Below are 18,672 nucleotides of genomic sequence, written 5' to 3' on the forward strand. Positions count from 1 at the left end.
CTTGGTGTTGTTAGAAGGGACGAAAGGAAAAGGAAGGGGTGCGTTTCGTCCTCGGGCCTGCTAGTGGACTGATCGGTAAGGCTACACTAGCAGGCCCTTAGACTGGGATACTATTGAAAGATCGGGAAGTTATATATATATAGGAATTGGAGGTTTCCTGAGGACTTGTGAGAAAATCCTCAAATATCCTTAGACCTGGAATCCATCTAACGACGAGGGTGAGAACTACCGCCACAATATTTTTACTGAAATTTGACTACTTACGAAAGAAATTAGTATTGTGACACGTCCTGTTTAAAGAATTGCATTATAAGCACTATAATAGTAGGTATACTATTTTTCAAGTGGGAAAGGTACTTAAATTTGATTAATACGTTAAGTGCCACAACGGTCTCCAGGGACTGGCGCTAGACTTTCCGTTCGGGTTTAGCTGGAACTCAGGGACCAGCCCAAACTAGGACTAAAAGGTGCTAATTTTTAGTGTGAAATTCTTCGCCATCTTTGGACCTCACGTTTGGGAATTCTTGTTATAACAATTAGTACGGTATCTCCGAGTTTTATGAACACTCCTCCCGTTGTCGGTGGCTCACTTGACGAGTTTGGGCCTAAATGAATCGACAAGCAAAATGGATTGGACACTTAACGTGTTAATAGTTAGAACAATATTTCATAATCCAGAGTAAGTCATTTTTATCACAAAGTGTATATGCAAATATACATCATGTCGTGTATGTAATTATAGTGTTCTTCGGAGCATTAAAAAAATCCTTAGGTATTATATTCATGAATATCCGTTTTTATTTATAACAACGTGGTACGAACATCACGATTATTATCTATTAAATCGTTTATTCCATTATTATTTACCGATACAACTGAAACCGAGGTTGGAACATGCAAACCTTTTATAAAAATTAATGTGACATAAAAGGTGCATAAATAATTTGACTTAAAATTGTAATAACGAAATTAAATGGAACATTGTAGAGTAAAATTCGAAAGGAAACGCGTTAATGTAAATATACATTTGTATGTATATTTGTAATATACAAATGTAATAAATATACATTTTGTTCAGAAAATAACAAATACAATGGTATGTATTATCGTATATGGATCAGTCTCATTTTTGTAATCACATCCCTGCCATAGTTATATCATCTACGCTGCTTCTATGGTATAAACTCACGTGTCAATAATTTCGTTAATACAAGTACTGTCATTGTGCGAATCTCATTCCAGGAAGCATCATTCGACACTTCCAAACCTAACGAATTCTATTATTTATACTTCCATTATTAACAACCGACGTACAACGTATAAATGTGGAATCCGTTATGCATTTTCTATTTTTACAGACGATTGTTTTAGCAGAGTAAAATACGACATTGCTGTTTTGAGAACCTGCAACGAATCAAACATTAATATTCAACGATTGTACGGAGAAAAATTTGAAAATATATGATCGAGTAAATAACTGTATTCGATTTCACAACGAAGGTATCATCGTATCGTCGTCGATAAATGCATCGTGTAATTAATTACCGCAGTGGAAGTTTCGAGGGAAACAGGGAAAAATCCAGCAGCTGTTAAGTAGCAAAATCTATTCGATCTCATGATGATAAATATTAAATTTCTCCGCATGTGAGAGCCAATTTTATTCATCGGCAAGTTTGTCCATGGCCCTGAGAATATTATACTACTGATACTGGCACTCTGGCGCATCAGATCATCGCAGCTATAGGTGAACATTACAAGTTGACATAAAGTGGCAACAAAGTTGCATATCAGACTGACTTTCCTTGAGGGATGTGCGTTGATCTGCACAGTAGGAAACGAAGAGAATAATTATAAAGAAACAAATAATTCCTGTCTTTAATTTACAGAAAAATTTAAACAAGAAAATCGTAAGGAAAATTTCGCATTGCTCTTATTCAATGTCGATATTAAATATCTCAACAGCAATGTTAGGAATTATTAACGATAATTACTAAGTCACTACAAGATAAAATTATATTAATTAATTCTTTGCACTCGACGATTTTTGGACGAAAGAAGAGTAGGAGTTCAAAGATTTTCTGCTATGAAGCTGACCATACTTTTCTCAGCAGTAAGTAAGAAATCATATAATAATTAATACGTTGGATTATTTGATTTCGATACCTTGCACACCGCTACGTTATCTTAAATTTGACATATTAATTAATGTAGGAATTGTTAGGTGGCAGCAAAACGACGGTGGTAGGTAATAAAAATATGATTTATTCTGGACTTATTAATTTAAGACTTATTCTAGACGCTATGACCTCTCACACTATCTCTCAACGAACTCTTCCCAAAGAACAAAGTATGATTTATTGTGGACTAATTTAAGACGTATTCTAGACGCTAGGACTCCTCACACTGACTATCTCTCAACGAACTCTTCCCAAAGAACAAAGTATGATTTATTGTGGACTAATTTAAGACGTATTCTAGACGCTAGGACTCCTCACACTGACTATCTCTCAACGAACTCTTCCCAAAGAACAAAGTATGATTTATTGTGGACTAATTTAAGACGTATTCTAGACGCTAGGACTCCTCACACTGACTATCTCTCAACGAACACTTCCCAAAGAACAGCACCCAAAGAACTGTTGGCTTCACGTCCTTGCACCCTTATTTCAATCTTACTCTCTATCTTCACTCGCCTAAACACTCAGACGCATTCCTAAACTTCCACTCTTCACTTGCAACCGATATTTCCATAGATACCCCAGTCATACGACTCATCTTTCCGCACACCAGATAACTCACTGAACACTCGAGCCAAACTCAAGACCACAGATTATTATCTTCTATTTTCGGGGAACGGTCCAAGCGTTCCCATGAGCTTTACAATACCTAAACAAAAGGCACCGTCACAAACGGTGACCTCATGCACCAATCACGCCACGTTCACCATTCCTACATTAATATCGTTCTTCGAAATTTTATCAAATGGCAACTGAAGGATGCCTCTCGAGTGCAAAGGGTTAATATATCGCATACCAACCACAAACAGTTGAAATCCCACGAGACATATTATTATGGCAAGAAACAGTACTTGGCCAAGAATTATTATAGTGAATATATCCTCCAGATTTTTGCAATAATCCATAAGCGTTTGGTGGTGTCTCACGCAGCTTTTCAATTTCATACTATACTCGTTCTCGTAACGCGATAATTTTGTATCCGATTCTTCATCGCCTATTTGATCCTCGATCGCACGATCCAAATACCTTAGTCTGTATTGCAATATACGAAACTGACTGGACACGTGGAGATTCAAGATGCACAACAGGTTGTCGAAACAAATGTAACACACACCGATATGGTACACGCAAATTATCTGTACAGACGAAAGTTACTTTCAACGATTTTCATATTACTGGATATTAATTTTTATCAATGTCATTTTGCCATGCGTTTCGAGACTATACATAAGTATATAGTCACGGAAAAAAATTATTTGAAAGAAACACGACCTTATGACTCGGTTCGCAATCAGACGTGAATATGAATTGTACGGAAAAACATAGAAACAGATGTAAATTATGGATCTCTATACCTCTAGAGCAAAAAGTATTTCAAAATAAGGTGACAATGATACAGGGAAATCTAGCCATAGATTGAAAGGCAATTGCCTGTCAGTTTCGTTCCTCTCCTTGTTTACTGAAAGACGAAAAGGTATTTTGTTGATATATTCTAATTATTCGAAGATATAAGAAGCAAGGATATTTCTTTGAAAAATTGACATACCCATAATAGGAGTGACCATGTAGCCAGCGCAAGTACCCTGAACACAGATGTTGATAAAGACTATGATGATGGTGCAAAATCTCTTGCAATTTGATAGGATTAGTTGCTCATGGGGGTCGTAGCTTGGACGCCAGAAGTTCTCCTGGGTGAATGTAATCAACTTAAAGAACTCGGTTTTGTGCGCGAATAAAACACTAACTTTTAAAACGACGATCATCACGTACAGATTGTTGCATGAGATGAAAATGCAGTCCTGAAATCATAAAAATACACGTAAGAAGTAAGATTGCAGATAATTCGTTCCTCTAAATAAAATTTTCATCATGGTGTTGTTGAATAACTAACGATTCATTGGCCCTTAGTCACTAGAAGGACCTGGCTGATAAACGCAGATCAATTTCAGAGTCCAAAACAATTGACTCATTCCTGAGTTCAGTCAGTTCCAGTTTCAATTTCTGTTTCGTTTTTTTCCTCTCCGCCGACTTGTATTTTTCCAACGTAGCCTTGTTGCTAGAACCCGTGTTGTACATTGAACTCCGAGTTTCAACAGTGTTTTCCAAGTCATTTTGTAAGTAGAAAATATTCCCATACTTTTATATTCAGCCATTTGCACTCGGGCATTCTTTCATTATAGAAAAATTGCAATTCGAAGACCTAGTCATTCTATAATTATTTTTATTATTGTCTACGATTCAAACGATATCTTCTTCTCGTATGGATTAGTAAAAATGGAATTTCCAAATACTCACAGCGAAATTCCCCCAAGTGTAATAAATATCTCTACAACCGATGCACACAGTGATGCAAAGCGTACCGGCTGTGTAGATCAAGGCAAAGTTTCTATAACGCTGCTGATTTCGATTATCCGCCAGCCAGAGACCTACGATTTTCATTAGAAAACTTGTCAAAATTATCGAGATATCTTTATCCTGCGTGGAACGCATGACGAGTATCGAATAACTGAGAAAAGTGCGTCGATCTGCGATTTCTTGTGAACCCTATGATAAATTTTTAACGAGATGTCAGACACGTGGTCATTAATCATAATGACACCTTCACCTGTCTGTCTGCACGGATGTCAATCACGATTGCATGCCTACCTTTTAAGTTTCTTCTTTCTCTTGTGAAACACCGTGTCACAGTGTAAACGGAAGTGCATTATTCATGATCGAAGGTAGTCCATCGGGATACCTTAGGTGATACTATAGGCGGTCGTTGTAAGATGACCGCGGCGATACAATTGCTTTCATTACTTGCCGGCGATTGACAAGTGTAGTGAATTTTATCTTCACCACAAGAGGCTTGTATCCAACGTTCTTTCAATTTGTGACATCACTGTAATTCATTGTGTCGTAAACTATACTACACCGGAAGTTTCTAATGCTTCTCCGAATTGTAGGAAAGGAAATTGGTTAGTGGGAAATTAAATTTACAAAGTAGTGATGTTAAGATGAAATAATACTTATTAACGGTACGTACTCACTGAGAGATATTAATAATCGAAGTAATAATTTGTAAAAGTTAAAATAAGCTTTAAACGAAATATTGAAAAGAAAGTTGTTGTTTGTTCATGTGTAAAGTATCCTATTTTAATCCTATTTTTAATCGTAATATATATATATATATATATTTTGCATTTAAACGAAAATAGAAAGAATGTATAAAAATTTGTAAATAATTAATTTATTTTGTATATTAACATTTATCAGAATATAGTGTACAATGGTTTATGAATATCACTTGCATTATCTGAAATATGTATTGCAATAAAAGACGAGGATAAATAAATATGTTTAGATTCTACCTCAGACCATATGACTGGGACTAATTATTTTTGCAACATAATTATAAGGGAAAATTATTTAAGTGAAGAATAATTGGGATGGGGAAAAATCAGGGTGATTAATTTTAAAGTGAGCTATTGATTTAAACAAGGGTTTGCATTAATCGTTCATAAGTTTCTGTGATCACACTTTGACTATATTATCTCTGATAACTGACAATTGAAATCAACTTGAAATTAAAGTTACACGAAATTAATGTTTAGAAGAATAAAGGATGCATTGGGTTGATTGAGTTGGTTATCAAAATACAAATATCAAAGTGCAAACATCAAGATGCCTGCATTATCCAAATTCGTGTAGGAATAGTAAATTATTCTTCCGTTATTTTCCCGGATGATCCTTTTATGAGAGTGAAATACGATACTGTTGAACTAATCAGCTGTAACAAGAAGTTTTATTATTGTTCTAAATTTCTTCACGAGATATGTGTATAATATTGTATCTTATTATCATCTTAAGTTATTTATTCGGAAATAAAACCATTTATTAAAAGATGAGCAAGCTCCTAAATACTTTTACTACTATCACTCATCACACAAATAGCATCATTCAATGGGATAGGAAGTGATATTCGCAGAACGAATAAGATTAATTACGAAACAAGTTGCATACGGCGGTACAAGTTTCCAAAGACACAGGAAAGAATCCTCCAGCGGACAAGTAGCATGGTCGCATCGACTTCATCATCATCATTTTTATATCCCTCCGTAGCATCTTGCCAGTTTCCGTCATTGGTAAAACCATCCACCAACCTGAATACGTTGCCATGCTAATATTCTCACTTTCCTCTATCAATCCGTGACAGCTGTATGTGAAGAAAAGTATGTGGACTAAGCTACCGATCATGTGGAAAACGAAAATGAGCCTCGTCGAAATAGGTACGTCTGCCTGTAGATATAACGCGTTATTGGCATGCTTACCGACGAAGTAATATTCTGATCTAAATATTGAACAATTTTGAAACGAGTACACGTTTCATTGCAGAGATTAAAATATTTTTAAAGAAAGGAATAAGTGAAGTGTCATGCGAAAGACCTGACATCCACGGTATCTAAGAAAAATTCCGTAACATATGCATTATATATCAGATTAAACTTATATCTAGATGCAAACTAGATATCAGAGAATCGTATTTTCATTTATGTAAGAAGAAATTCAGCGTCTATGTACCAAAACTATCTCGTACATGTCCAAGCACATTAACAGGCTAAAGACTACAACATGGCCGAAGATTGGCAACGTATAAACGTGTTCGAGGTTGTCGCAAAATTCGATCAACGATTGATGCTGCTGGATGCATTTTTTCAAAGCTGTATAGTAGCTGTCTGCGTAATCGATCGAATTCATTTGTTTCTCGTCGATGATCGACCACAGATTCAACAGCCTGTGCTGCAGTATGCGAAATTGGCAGATCACGTGCATGTTGAGAACACACATAAAGGTGTCGTTGCACATATAGACGGCACCGGCTTGTTGCACTGCCAGTAGCTGTGTAAATAGTAATTTTCCATAAGATCGTTGAAGTAAAATTATTATGGTACGCAGTACGTTAACGTCTGGTGCGAAGATTAACGCTTTAATCGCTCGAGACAAGTCGCCAGCGAATATAATTGAAAATGGACGTAAAGAAATTTGCTATACCTGGACTACAAACATTATTTCGTAATACGGTGTCTCACTTACAGGCAGATCGACCCATATTTTGAACGGAAGTACTCTGTCTGACTTATTCCTTCCGATGTTTGCTGAAACACAGTGTACCATTATTATTCTATTGTTAATTTATACAATTTTTTTATTATATAAATAAGGGCGAATTCGAATGATGTTTTAATCGTGTTGAACTTAGATAGTTATTTCGTAGTGTATAGAATAATACGAAGTGTCTATATTATTAATGCGGGACAACTAAATCTTCTCCGCCATTGAATCAAATATTATAGTTGAAAAAAAATTCGATAATATAATTTATTTCATTCTTTCAGAATTTTTCTAACTGAATCATGTGAGCCGTTCACTGCACAAATCAATGAACTCCACTTTTTGGAAAATCTTAAATTCAAGTGTCGAAGCATTTGGTATAGTCATAACATTTTATATTCATAATAACTTTTCCTGATTATTAAGATTAACAACATTAAACGACAAAAATTTTTTGGTCACTGAATAATAAATAATTTATATCAAATGTTACTTTGATTAACTCTGTACTCTAATGTAAATCATTGCAATAATTCAACTCAAATGCACTAGCAAGCCATGGATGATAACAATGAATTTTCTAGTGCCGCCTTATCAGAATTTAAGTAAAATTTAGTAAAATTTTAATTTATTACTTTTTTCACTTGCCAAATCGATTAACTCTTCCAGTAACATAAAAATGGTAACATTATTAACGATTATCCTTTGGTTATATTTTCCTATAAATTTTATATACCGTTAGATGAAAGTTGCATTTGTATTTATGCATTCTACGATATTTATTTCGATTTAAATTATAAAATGAATTTTAAAAAATAATATACATTATTTTATTGCATTTCTCCACTTTTTGTTTTATGGATTCAATCAATTTGTGCAGTGAACGGCTCACGTTACTCACCAGCGAGCGGTGTAATTATATAGAAAGCCAACGAGACCTGCGCGAAACTACACGCAGTTATAGCCCACAGTTTGCAAAACTGCCGGCATTTCATGAAAAGTACTTTCTCTTCGCGATCATATTTGAAATGCCAAAAATTCTGCCGCGCGAATAATATTAGATCCTTGAATGCCGTTCTGCGAATGTTTACTACTAGAAGCTTGAATAAACCCAGCAGGATACATAGTGTATTACAAATCAGGAAAATGCAACGCTGAAAAAGTAATTATCAAGCTTCAATAGTATATACATTTCATAAATCTAATATTTGATAATCATGCGCTCGTGAACAGTATGTTCCAATATCATGATCAAAATTTGTGTTTTATTCCTGACAGCGTGCTTAATTTTCATACTCACGCTGAAATCACCCTGGCTGCAATAAGCATCACCGAGATTCAGGTATAATCCATACATGTTCATGAGGACCGTGTAAGATGCAACGAGTATGCGTTGTCTTTCCTCGGAGTTGTTAGCCGTTATCCAGACACCTGTGAGTCTCAGCACAAACTGCGACAAGGTAATGGAGATATCGTTGTATTCTTCTGTATACATGACAATTATTTTCATAATCCCGATTCATAAATCAAGCGACCGTCAACCCTTCAATGGCAGGAAGTTCTGAATGGACGTTAGGTGAGTGACATCACTTTGATCTGTGGATACACTACATCATCTAACGATGGACGAGTGCCTTTACTCCAGATGAATTTTCCTTGTGAAACATGAATGGTACATGCAATGACAAATATAGAATGCCCGATCGATGTATTATACATGCTTCAAAGGGGACATAATTATCACACAGTGCTGTAATAGGAGATCCAGCAGTTTGACACGTATCGATTATTCCATCGTCTGGAGTAAAAATTTTACCATATGGTTGTCAGAACATGTGGTTCTCTCCGAACACGGAAGCGCGACATAGTTTAAATTGGAGAGTTGGGCAATGCACATGCTGTGTAATGAGTATTCGTAGATAAAAATGATAGTGTACTTAAATGCGATAAAGTTACAGTGAAAATGTTATCTTTAGAAATTGGGATTGACTTATTGTATGACATACCTAATGGTCAACAGTGACAGGAATCTTGACAGTTTCTCAGCTTACAACCCGTAAACATGCTTACTATCATTAAATATAAAAATTGTGTCGGAAGTGCATGGATATTTAAAATTAAAATTCCATTCTTTCTATAAGCAATTGAATCAGAAAAATTTGTATGTGGATTGTATCCAAATTGAGATTTAGGTTATTTATCTAACTAATACAATTAATGAGAATTTTAATGGAATTGTAACTGTCTATTAAAAACAAAATGCCATCTTTATCACTTCTTTAGTGCAAATTATAGTATTCAATTATTATACTGACAGAAAGGAAGATCCATGAAAAAGAGTGGGAAAGCATTTCGTTCATGATTTGCTAATGAGCACATCACTAAACACAGTCAATTCGATACCTTATGTACTAAGTTAATTATTGTTTTCGATTTTTATATTTGCATTCACGTTTTAAAATACAAAATAATTAATTCCACTGCTATTTTCTTAACTTTATGACATTACTGTCTTAGTCTCTATACATGCATTAAATGGTTTCTAAGTATTGGTCCACAAAGTTAATTAATCTATTGTATTATTACAGCAAATTTTCAAGTGGCAAGAAATAACTTCTGCATAATGTATTTCAAAAGAAGAAAATTAAAAATGGGAAATTTGATGAAAATGAAAATTAAACGCGAGGAGCCAGTGTCTTGTTTGAGCTAAGCTGTAGGACTATGGCGCAACTTGCGAACTCACCGTGGATAGTTGAAATCCTGCGACACACAACACTATGCTGGATATTAGCAACTGGCATATTAAAGGAAAGCAGAAGACACATTCCAGTTTGTTCACGAACGAGATGAGTAGATGATGATGAGCTATGCATTTCTTGAACTCGTGGTAAGTTTGAATTGATTTTCCCTTTGAATCATCGCGAATGAATATCGTCTCCATTTTATTTCGTAAGATTTTGAACTGGCCGCCAATGTTCATGGATAGTACATACAAGAAATTATCGAAACTGCAGAAGCAAATTCCCATATGCGTCGTTGATACTGTCTTCGAAACGAAACAGCCATTTTGACATAATGTAATTTTCTACTTTTATTTGTTTTCTAATATTGACTACTTGTTAGCGTGAAGATGGCACTTGTATTAAATACGATTGTTTCGTTATATCTTACACCTTTTACTTTATTTACATATCTCTAATATAATTTCTTCAAGAGAAGAAGATGGCTCTGTAACCAATTCACACGAAGATGAAACGTACACTGGCTGTGTAAACCAACTCAGCGTCTCTACGATGCAGTTCATTTTGACCAGCCTCCAGTTAGAAATCTACGATTTTTTTAATCAGAAAACTTGACCGAATTATCGAAACACCTTTATCTAGCGTGAAAGCCACGAAATCCTGTAATTAAATTTAATATATGAATCTCGTAATAGGTAGAATAGACAAGAATTCACAGATGATGTCTATTTTTTATACTAACTTTTGTCGGTGAGGGTGTTGTGGTTTATGAATATTACTGGAATTGACCTCAATTCTTTCAGAAAAATATATACTGCATTAGAAGATGAGAAGGAGTAAACGTATTTATATCTTACCTCAAAGCATTTGACAAGGATTAATCATTTTCGTTGAATAATTATTCGAGTCATAATTGTTTAAGAGGAGAATAATTGCGTTAGGTAAAAATCATTGGCGATTAATTTCAAATCGAGTTATTGACTTAAACAAGAATTTGCATTAATCGTTCCTAAGTATCTGTGATCACACTTTGACTATATTATCTCTGATAACTGACAATTGAAATCAATTTGAAATTAAAGTTACACGAAATTAATGTTTAGAAGAATAAAGGACGCATTGGGTTGATTGAGTTGGTTATCAAAATACAAATATCAAAGTGCAAGCATTAAGATACCTGCATTATCCAAATTCGTGTAGGAATAGTAAATTATTCTTCCGTTATTTTCCCGGATGATCCTTTTATGAGAGTGAAATACGATACTGTTGAACTAATCAGCTGTAACAAGAAGTTTTATTATTGTTCTAAATTTCTTCACGAGATATGTGTATAATATTGTATCTTATTATCATCTTAAGTTATTTATTCGGAAATAAATCCATTTATTAAAAGATGAGCAAGTTCCTAAATACTTTTACTACTATCACTCATTACTCAAATAGTATCATTCAATGCGATAGGAAGTGATATTCGCAGAACGAATAAGATTAATTACGAAACAAGTTGCATACGGCGGTACAAGTTTCCAAAGACACAGGAAAGAATCCTCCAGCGGACAAGTAGCATGGTCGCATCGACTTCATCATCATCATTTTTATATCCCTCCGTAGCATCTTGCCAGTTTCCGTCATTGGTAAAACCATCCACCAACCTGAATACGTTGCCATGCTAATATTCTCACTTTCCTCTATCAATCCGTGACAGCTGTATGTGAAGAAAAGTATGTGGACTAAGCTACCGATCATGTGGAAAACGAAAATGAGCCTCGTCGAAATAGGTACGTCTGCCTGTAGATATAACGCGTTATTGGCATGCTTACCGACGAAGTAATATTCTGATCTAAATATTGAACAATTTTGAAACGAGTACACGTTTCATTGCAGAGATTAAAATGTTTTTAAAGAAAGGAATAAGTGAAGTGTCATGCGAAAGATTTGATATCCACAGATTAAACTTATATTTAAATGCAAACTTGATATCAGAGAACCGTATTTTCATTTATGTAAGTAGAAATTCAGCGTCTATGTACCAAAACTATCTCGTAAATGTCCAAGCACAATAACAGGCTAACCACTATAACATGGCCGAAGATTGGCAACGTGTAAACGTACTCGAGGTTGTCGCAAAATTCGATCAACGATTGATGCTGCTGGATGCATTTTTTCAAAGCTGTATAGTAGCTGTCTGCGTAATCGATCGAATTCATTTGTTTCTTGTTGATGATCGACCACATATTCAGCAGCCTGTGCTGCAGTATGCGAAATTGACAGATCACGTGCATGTTGAGAACGCACATAAAGGTGTCGTTGCACATATAGACGGCACCGGCTTGTTGCACTGCCAGTAGCTGTGTAAATAGTAATTTTCCATAAGATCGTAGCATTAAAATCATTATGATACGTAATACGGTAATATCATCTGGCGCGAAAATTAGCTTTTTAATCGCTGCAGATAAGTCGCCGTCGAATATAATTGGAAATGAACGTCATTGAGGTTCATAAACGAAAATTGAAATTTGCTGTACCTGGGTTACGAATATTATTTCGTAATACGGTGTCTCGGTTACAGGTAGATCGATCCACATTTTAAACGGAAGTACTCTGTCAGTCATGTTCCTATTAATATTCGCTGAAACACAGTGAACCATGATTTTTCTACGGTTTTCTCGAACTTCATACGATATTTATTTTTATACAATTTTAGTATTTTCTATTTACAATTTAATACCAACTCTTTTCCTGAATTAGAATGAAATCGAATGATTTTTTGACCGTGTTGAACTAACGACATAATTTGTTTCATTATTTAAGAATTATTTGACTTTAAAGTCACAGTAGAATTAATTATTTCAGTGTTCAATTTTTTTACTCACCAACAAGTGGTGTAATTATATAAAAAGTCAGTGACATTTGCGTGACAGAGCACGCAATTACAGTCCACAATTTGCAAAACTGTCGGCATTTCATGAAAAGTACTTTCTCTTCGCGATCATATTTGAAATGCCAAAAATTCTGCCGCGCAAATGATATTAGATACTTGAATGTTGTTCTGCGATTGTTTACTACTAGAATCTTGAATAAACCCAACAGGATACATAGTGTATTGCAAATTAGGAAAATGCAACGCTGAAAAAGTAATTATCAAGCTTCAATAGTATATATATTTCATAAATCTAATATTTGATAATCATGCGCTCGTGAACAGTGTGTTCCAATATCATGATCAAAATTTGTGTTTTATTCCTGACAGCGTGCTTAATTTTCATACTCACGTTGAAATCACCCTGGCTGCAATAAGCATCACCGAGATTCAGGTATAATCCATACATGTTTATGAGGACCGTGTAAGACACAACGAGTATGCGTTGTCTTTCCTCGGAGTTGTTAGCCGTTATCCAGGCACCTGTGAGTCTCAGCACAAACTGCGACAATGTAAGGGAGATATCGTTGTATTCCTTTGGATACATGTCAATTGTTCCCTTGATTTCGGTTCTTGAATCACGTGGCAGTCAATCCTTCTCATAACAGGAAGATTTTAGCGAGCGTTAGCTGAGTGACATCACTTTGAACCGTGAGAACACTACATCAACTAACGATGGACGAGTGTCTTTACTCTGGTTGAATTTTCCTTGTGAAACATGAATGGTACATGCGGTGGCAAATATGGAATGACCGATCGATGTATTATGCATGCTTCAAAGGGGACATAATTATCACACAGTGCTGTAATAGGAGATCCAGCAGTTTGACACGTATCGATTATTCCATCGTCTGGAGTAAAAATTTTACCATATGGTTGTCAGAACATGTGGTTCTCTCCGAACACGGAAGCGCGACATAGTTTAAATTGGAGAGTTGGGCAATGCACATGCTGTGTAATGAGTATTCGTAGATAAAAATGATAGTGTACTTAAATGCGATAAAGTTACAGTGAAAATGTTATCTTTAGAAATTGGGATTGACTTATTGTATGACATACCTAATGGTCAACAGTGACAGGAATCCTGACTGTTTTGCAGCTTACAAATTGTGTTAGAAGTGCATGAATATGTGACTTGTAAATTTCAGAGCATACTATGAGTTAAACATCGATGTCATAGTCATAACTTGGAACAGAAATTAATATGGAGGATCGTTTATAAAATTCTGTATATTTTGTCGATATTTCTTTATTTCTGAGAAACGAGTTTGTAATTTATAATTCAATTTGTGCTATTTAAGTATCTTTGTTTATATCTGACATAATTGATTGCACGTTACACTAGCATACCAATTGATTATAGATGCACTTACAATTATTTGCAATTACTAAATATTGTTAAATGATTACTGAACTCCATGTATCATTGCTCTTCGTTGGCCATTGTACGTAGTAGGGTAAGATAAGATGCAGTGGTACTTAACACCTGCAAATGAAACGCATTTTTTATTTTTTGTTATATATTCTTCATTTCTTATTTCAAATCACCCATATTAAACAGTAATGTTCTATTCCATAAAATAGAAATTTGATCTGAGCTCTCTTAGATTTAGATATTACAGGGACAACTCGAATAGATGAACTTGCAACTTCGCAAAAATGGCATCCAACATGAAATATGTCAATGATTTTACATTCATTTGAACAGATTGAATGATACTTACATTCGTGAACGATTGAAGGGAAATTGGAAAAAATTTTGCAGCTGTAACTTTGCAAGGACATTTTGATCGTAGCATTACGGTAACCATGTCTTTCCTGAATTGATTGAATTCATCGTACGATGTTTCTGCCCAATTGGAATTGTATATCGCGTTCCCTATGGCGCCGCTTTCATCCATTATATTGTTGCAGTTCATCGTTATCAAGAATATTTGTATGAAACCACCAAAGATATAAGCCAGGAACAATACTTTCTTCATTAACACTTCATTATGCTTCGAAATAAAAATGTAAGTTTTTTTATTTTTCTCTTAGAAATTTCGTTATTTTTTTTCACATAAAAATCTTGTTATTTTCATAAATAACTGGATCAGAAAAATTTGTATGTGGATTGTATCCAAATTGAGATTTAGATTATTTATCTAACTAATACAATTAATGAGAATTTTAATGGAATTGTAATTGTCTATTAAAAACAAAATGCCATCTTTATCACTTCTTTAGTGCAAATTATAGTATTCAATTATTATACTGACAGAAAGGAAGATCCATGAAAAAGAGTGAGAAAGCATTTCGTTCATGATTTGCTAATGAGCACATCACTAAACACAGTCAATTCGATACCTTATGTACTAAGTTAATTATTGTTTTCGATTTTTATATTTGCATTCACGTTTTAAAATACAAAATAATTAATTCCACTGCTATTTTCTTAACTTTATGACATTACTGTCTTAGTCTCTATACATGCATTAAATGGTTTCTAAGTATTGGTCCACAAAGTTAATTAATCTATTGTATTATTACAGCAAATTTTCAAGTGGCAAGAAATAACTTCTGCATAATGTATTTCAAAAGAAGAAAATTAAAAATGGGAAGTTTGATGAAAATGAAAATTAAACGCGAGGAGCCAGTGTCTTGTTTGAGCTAAGCTGTAGGACTATGGCGCAACTTGCGAACTCACCGTGGATAGTTGAAATCCTGCGACACACAACACTATGCTGGATATTAGCAACTGGCATATTAAAGGAAAGCAGAAGACACATTCCAGTTTGTTCACGAACGAGATGAGTAGATGATGATGAGCTATGCATTTCTTGAACTCGTGGTAAGTTTGAATTGATTTTCCCTTTGAATCATCGCGAATGAATATCGTCTCCATTTTATTTCGTAAGATTTTGAACTGGCCGCCAATGTTCATGGATAGTACATACAAGAAATTATCGAAACTGCAGAAGCAAATTCCCATATGCGTCGTTGATACTGTCTTCGAAACGAAACAGCCATTTTGACATAATGTAATTTTCTACTTTTATTTGTTTTCTAATATTGACTACTTGTTAGCGTGAAGATGGCACTTGTATTAAATACGATTGTTTCGTTATATCTTACATCTTTTTCTTCTTCACTTACGTACCTCTAATACGAATACTACTTCATAATATGGCGTTGTCGTGGGATTTTTAAGCAATCTGAATCTTATTGGATGAATTCTGTCCTCTCCAGCCTTCCCGACACTCTCTGTTACAGAATTTTTTATTATTTTTACTTCTTGTGGAATGGAGGATCGAATTGAATTTTCAGCAAATCAGATTATCGACAATTTTCAAATTTAGTTCTATAAATTATACGTATTACTATAAACTTTGACTATTCTTTTAACACTAGAACTATTAAATTTGTTAAAATGAAACTTCTTGACTTTAAGAAAATATCATGGTCCATATCGTCCTTTATTGTCAATGGTGATATTCCTTTCAGACTATAAAATATACATATTCTATACAGGTTCTAGTATATCATTAGTGATTGTTTGGAAACTTACCAGTGATACCATACAACATGTATACAAAGCTTGTGGCATAAATCAGTAGTACGTAAAACAGTATCAGATGTGTAATTCTTTTATCAAGGTCATCCATAATCTTCCGCCCATATGTGTCATATTCCTTGTACCAAAAGTGTTTTTGGCTCTGTTCGATCAACCACATTACCTCCTTCCTTCGAATCAGGAACGTAATGGCTTTTATCGATATTACGATCAGAGGTAGAGCAGCTGCTATAGTAAATACTGCTTCCTTTGAAATTATTTCGACATGATTACATTTCGAATTCGTGATAGTGAAAATATTCGCGCGTTAATATAATCAGAAAGTGAAATGTTACTCCGAAATTAATTTAATAAATGTTTCATTCTTCAAAAAAATTATTCATTTTTCAATATATTCAGTTTCCCAGAATAGCACATTTAATTCGACGAACCCTAATACTCGATTTTATATTAATTACAAATACCGAATTAATTTTAAGAAATTTAACGAAAATTCGAGAGACTTTTCAATACTCGTGTTTTCTAAGACACTATTAACACTTTAATAATCGATTTCGTATTAATTAGACAAGTCTGAAAAATTGTAGCAAATTCATTAGAATTTCAGGAAGATATTTTTCATTTATCCGACGTTTTCTAATTGCGATATCACATCGTAACAACACGATTTTATAAAATTCCAATTTCTAATATCTTCACAAAATAAAGCACTGTTTTCTTCTTATTTAATAAAGCAGCTAATGTACATACATTTACAATTGCCCCTGTCGCAGTACAGTTAATCCTGATTTCGAGGATCATTTTCCAACGAAACTTAGTCAAATTTAAACATGAACCACGAAAATGAATGGAAGTCAGAAAATTCGTTTTATTTAATTCGAAGCAACTGGTAAGAAGCAAGAGTATACTCATTTATACGTACGGAAAGATTATGTAGACAGTAATAAAAGTCTACGGATTGGTTTGTCAAACAGATGCAAATAATACTCCACATGCATAAGTAGTTGGTCCTCAATATTAACCGTTCTTTTCTCGTACTAACGTTCCAAAAGCCTATGATTTTCATGAAGACACTCGTCAGCTTGATTGAAAGGTACTTCGTTGGTGCCGCGGACATCTTTATTCTCACATCGTAGCTCGCGTCATCGTTCGGGTGATCTTCGGATGTATTGATTAAAAGACCTATATTTAAAATTACATAGGTATCACATCACTGTGTCGCATTGTTATTTCCTTTGTATTTCTGTCCTTCAATTTCTCTGCGGACAATTATGTTTGCGACGTGGCGAGCACATAAAATAGTCAGTTGAAATCCGTCGATTGGGTCGCGAAAGCCTTCGTGTTCCGTTTGTGATGAAATTTATTCATTCTGCTAATCCTAGTCACCTATATTGATTACGTTGCGTCTACTATGTGACATTTTACGTCACTCTTCGTGCAACTGTTCATTTGTAAACGTGCTTCGAGGATTTAGATAATATGGGGCTATGGCAGACCTGTTTCCGAGATTCAAACGGAATGGGATGAAGAAGGTGCACGAGAGACATCGAGAAAACACTTGTAAGACAAATTTTGAGGAAACGATACAAGGTCAAAGTTGAGGAACGGGTTGCAACAGAAATTTTGAGCAAGAGAAGTCCTTTTGCAGATGGGTGAAATATCGGGTGAAGATTAACCCTTCAGTCACCATTTCATAAAATTTGGAAGATCGATATTAATTAATATATCAAGTTTAGTGTAATTTAACAGTGTGCCACGTATCGAAATCAAATAATTCCACAATTCTATTATTATACAATTCTTTATTTACTACTGAAAAAGGTATCGTCAGTTTTTCAATAGAGAATCTTTGAATTTCTACTCTTCTCTAGCCAAAAAATCGTCGAGTGCAAAGGGTTAAGTATAAGAAGAAAATAAATAGATAAATAAACAAATAAATTAGAAAGAATAAGGTATTAAAGTATATATATAAAGGCATATGTATATATGAGGGTGAACATGTAGTTTCTTGGTGGAATTTGGAGACTGATTATTCTGAATTTTAAAATGGTTGGAATCTTCTTATATTCTTTAATTTTGTATATTATGGAACTCGTGAAGTTGAAAAGAAATTGATATAGATAGAACGAA

The 18,672-nt window shown here is 34.4% G+C and overlaps 4 protein-coding genes across 4 annotated transcripts; all 4 read right to left on the bottom strand.

Moving 5' to 3' along the window:
* Positions 1-1,335: 1,335 nt before the first annotated feature.
* Positions 1,336-4,727, bottom strand: LOC108555655 (odorant receptor 49b-like). Its single transcript, XM_017911432.1, has 6 exons — positions 4,533-4,727; positions 3,784-4,036; positions 3,593-3,696; positions 3,038-3,373; positions 1,546-1,821; positions 1,336-1,404 (listed from the first exon to the last, which is right to left on the bottom strand). The coding sequence occupies exons 1-6, from the start codon at positions 4,725-4,727 to the stop codon at positions 1,336-1,338; spliced, it is 1,233 nt and encodes a 410-aa protein (XP_017766921.1).
* Positions 4,728-5,937: 1,210 nt separating this feature from the next.
* Positions 5,938-8,823, bottom strand: LOC108555656 (odorant receptor 30a-like). The gene is made up of 6 exons (XM_017911434.1): positions 8,629-8,823; positions 8,230-8,482; positions 7,269-7,372; positions 6,798-7,115; positions 6,240-6,515; positions 5,938-6,006 (listed from the first exon to the last, which is right to left on the bottom strand). The coding sequence occupies exons 1-6, from the start codon at positions 8,821-8,823 to the stop codon at positions 5,938-5,940; spliced, it is 1,215 nt and encodes a 404-aa protein (XP_017766923.1).
* Positions 8,824-11,279: 2,456 nt separating this feature from the next.
* LOC108555657 (odorant receptor 30a-like) lies at positions 11,280-13,536 on the bottom strand. Its single transcript, XM_017911435.1, has 6 exons — positions 13,342-13,536; positions 12,943-13,195; positions 12,595-12,698; positions 12,100-12,417; positions 11,582-11,857; positions 11,280-11,348 (listed from the first exon to the last, which is right to left on the bottom strand). Exons 1-6 carry the CDS (start codon positions 13,534-13,536, stop codon positions 11,280-11,282), a joined length of 1,215 nt encoding a protein of 404 aa, XP_017766924.1.
* Positions 13,537-14,412: 876 nt separating this feature from the next.
* LOC108555658 (odorant receptor 13a-like) lies at positions 14,413-16,735 on the bottom strand. The gene is made up of 5 exons (XM_017911436.1): positions 16,537-16,735; positions 16,129-16,232; positions 15,676-15,978; positions 14,714-14,986; positions 14,413-14,475 (listed from the first exon to the last, which is right to left on the bottom strand). Exons 1-5 carry the CDS (start codon positions 16,700-16,702, stop codon positions 14,413-14,415), a joined length of 909 nt encoding a protein of 302 aa, XP_017766925.1. The 5' UTR covers positions 16,703-16,735.
* Positions 16,736-18,672: the final 1,937 nt, after the last annotated feature.

This window comes from Eufriesea mexicana, unplaced genomic scaffold, assembly GCF_001483705.2.
Source record: "Eufriesea mexicana isolate 0111107269 unplaced genomic scaffold, ASM148370v2 scaffold221, whole genome shotgun sequence".
Lineage (NCBI taxonomy): Eukaryota > Metazoa > Arthropoda > Insecta > Hymenoptera > Apidae > Eufriesea > Eufriesea mexicana.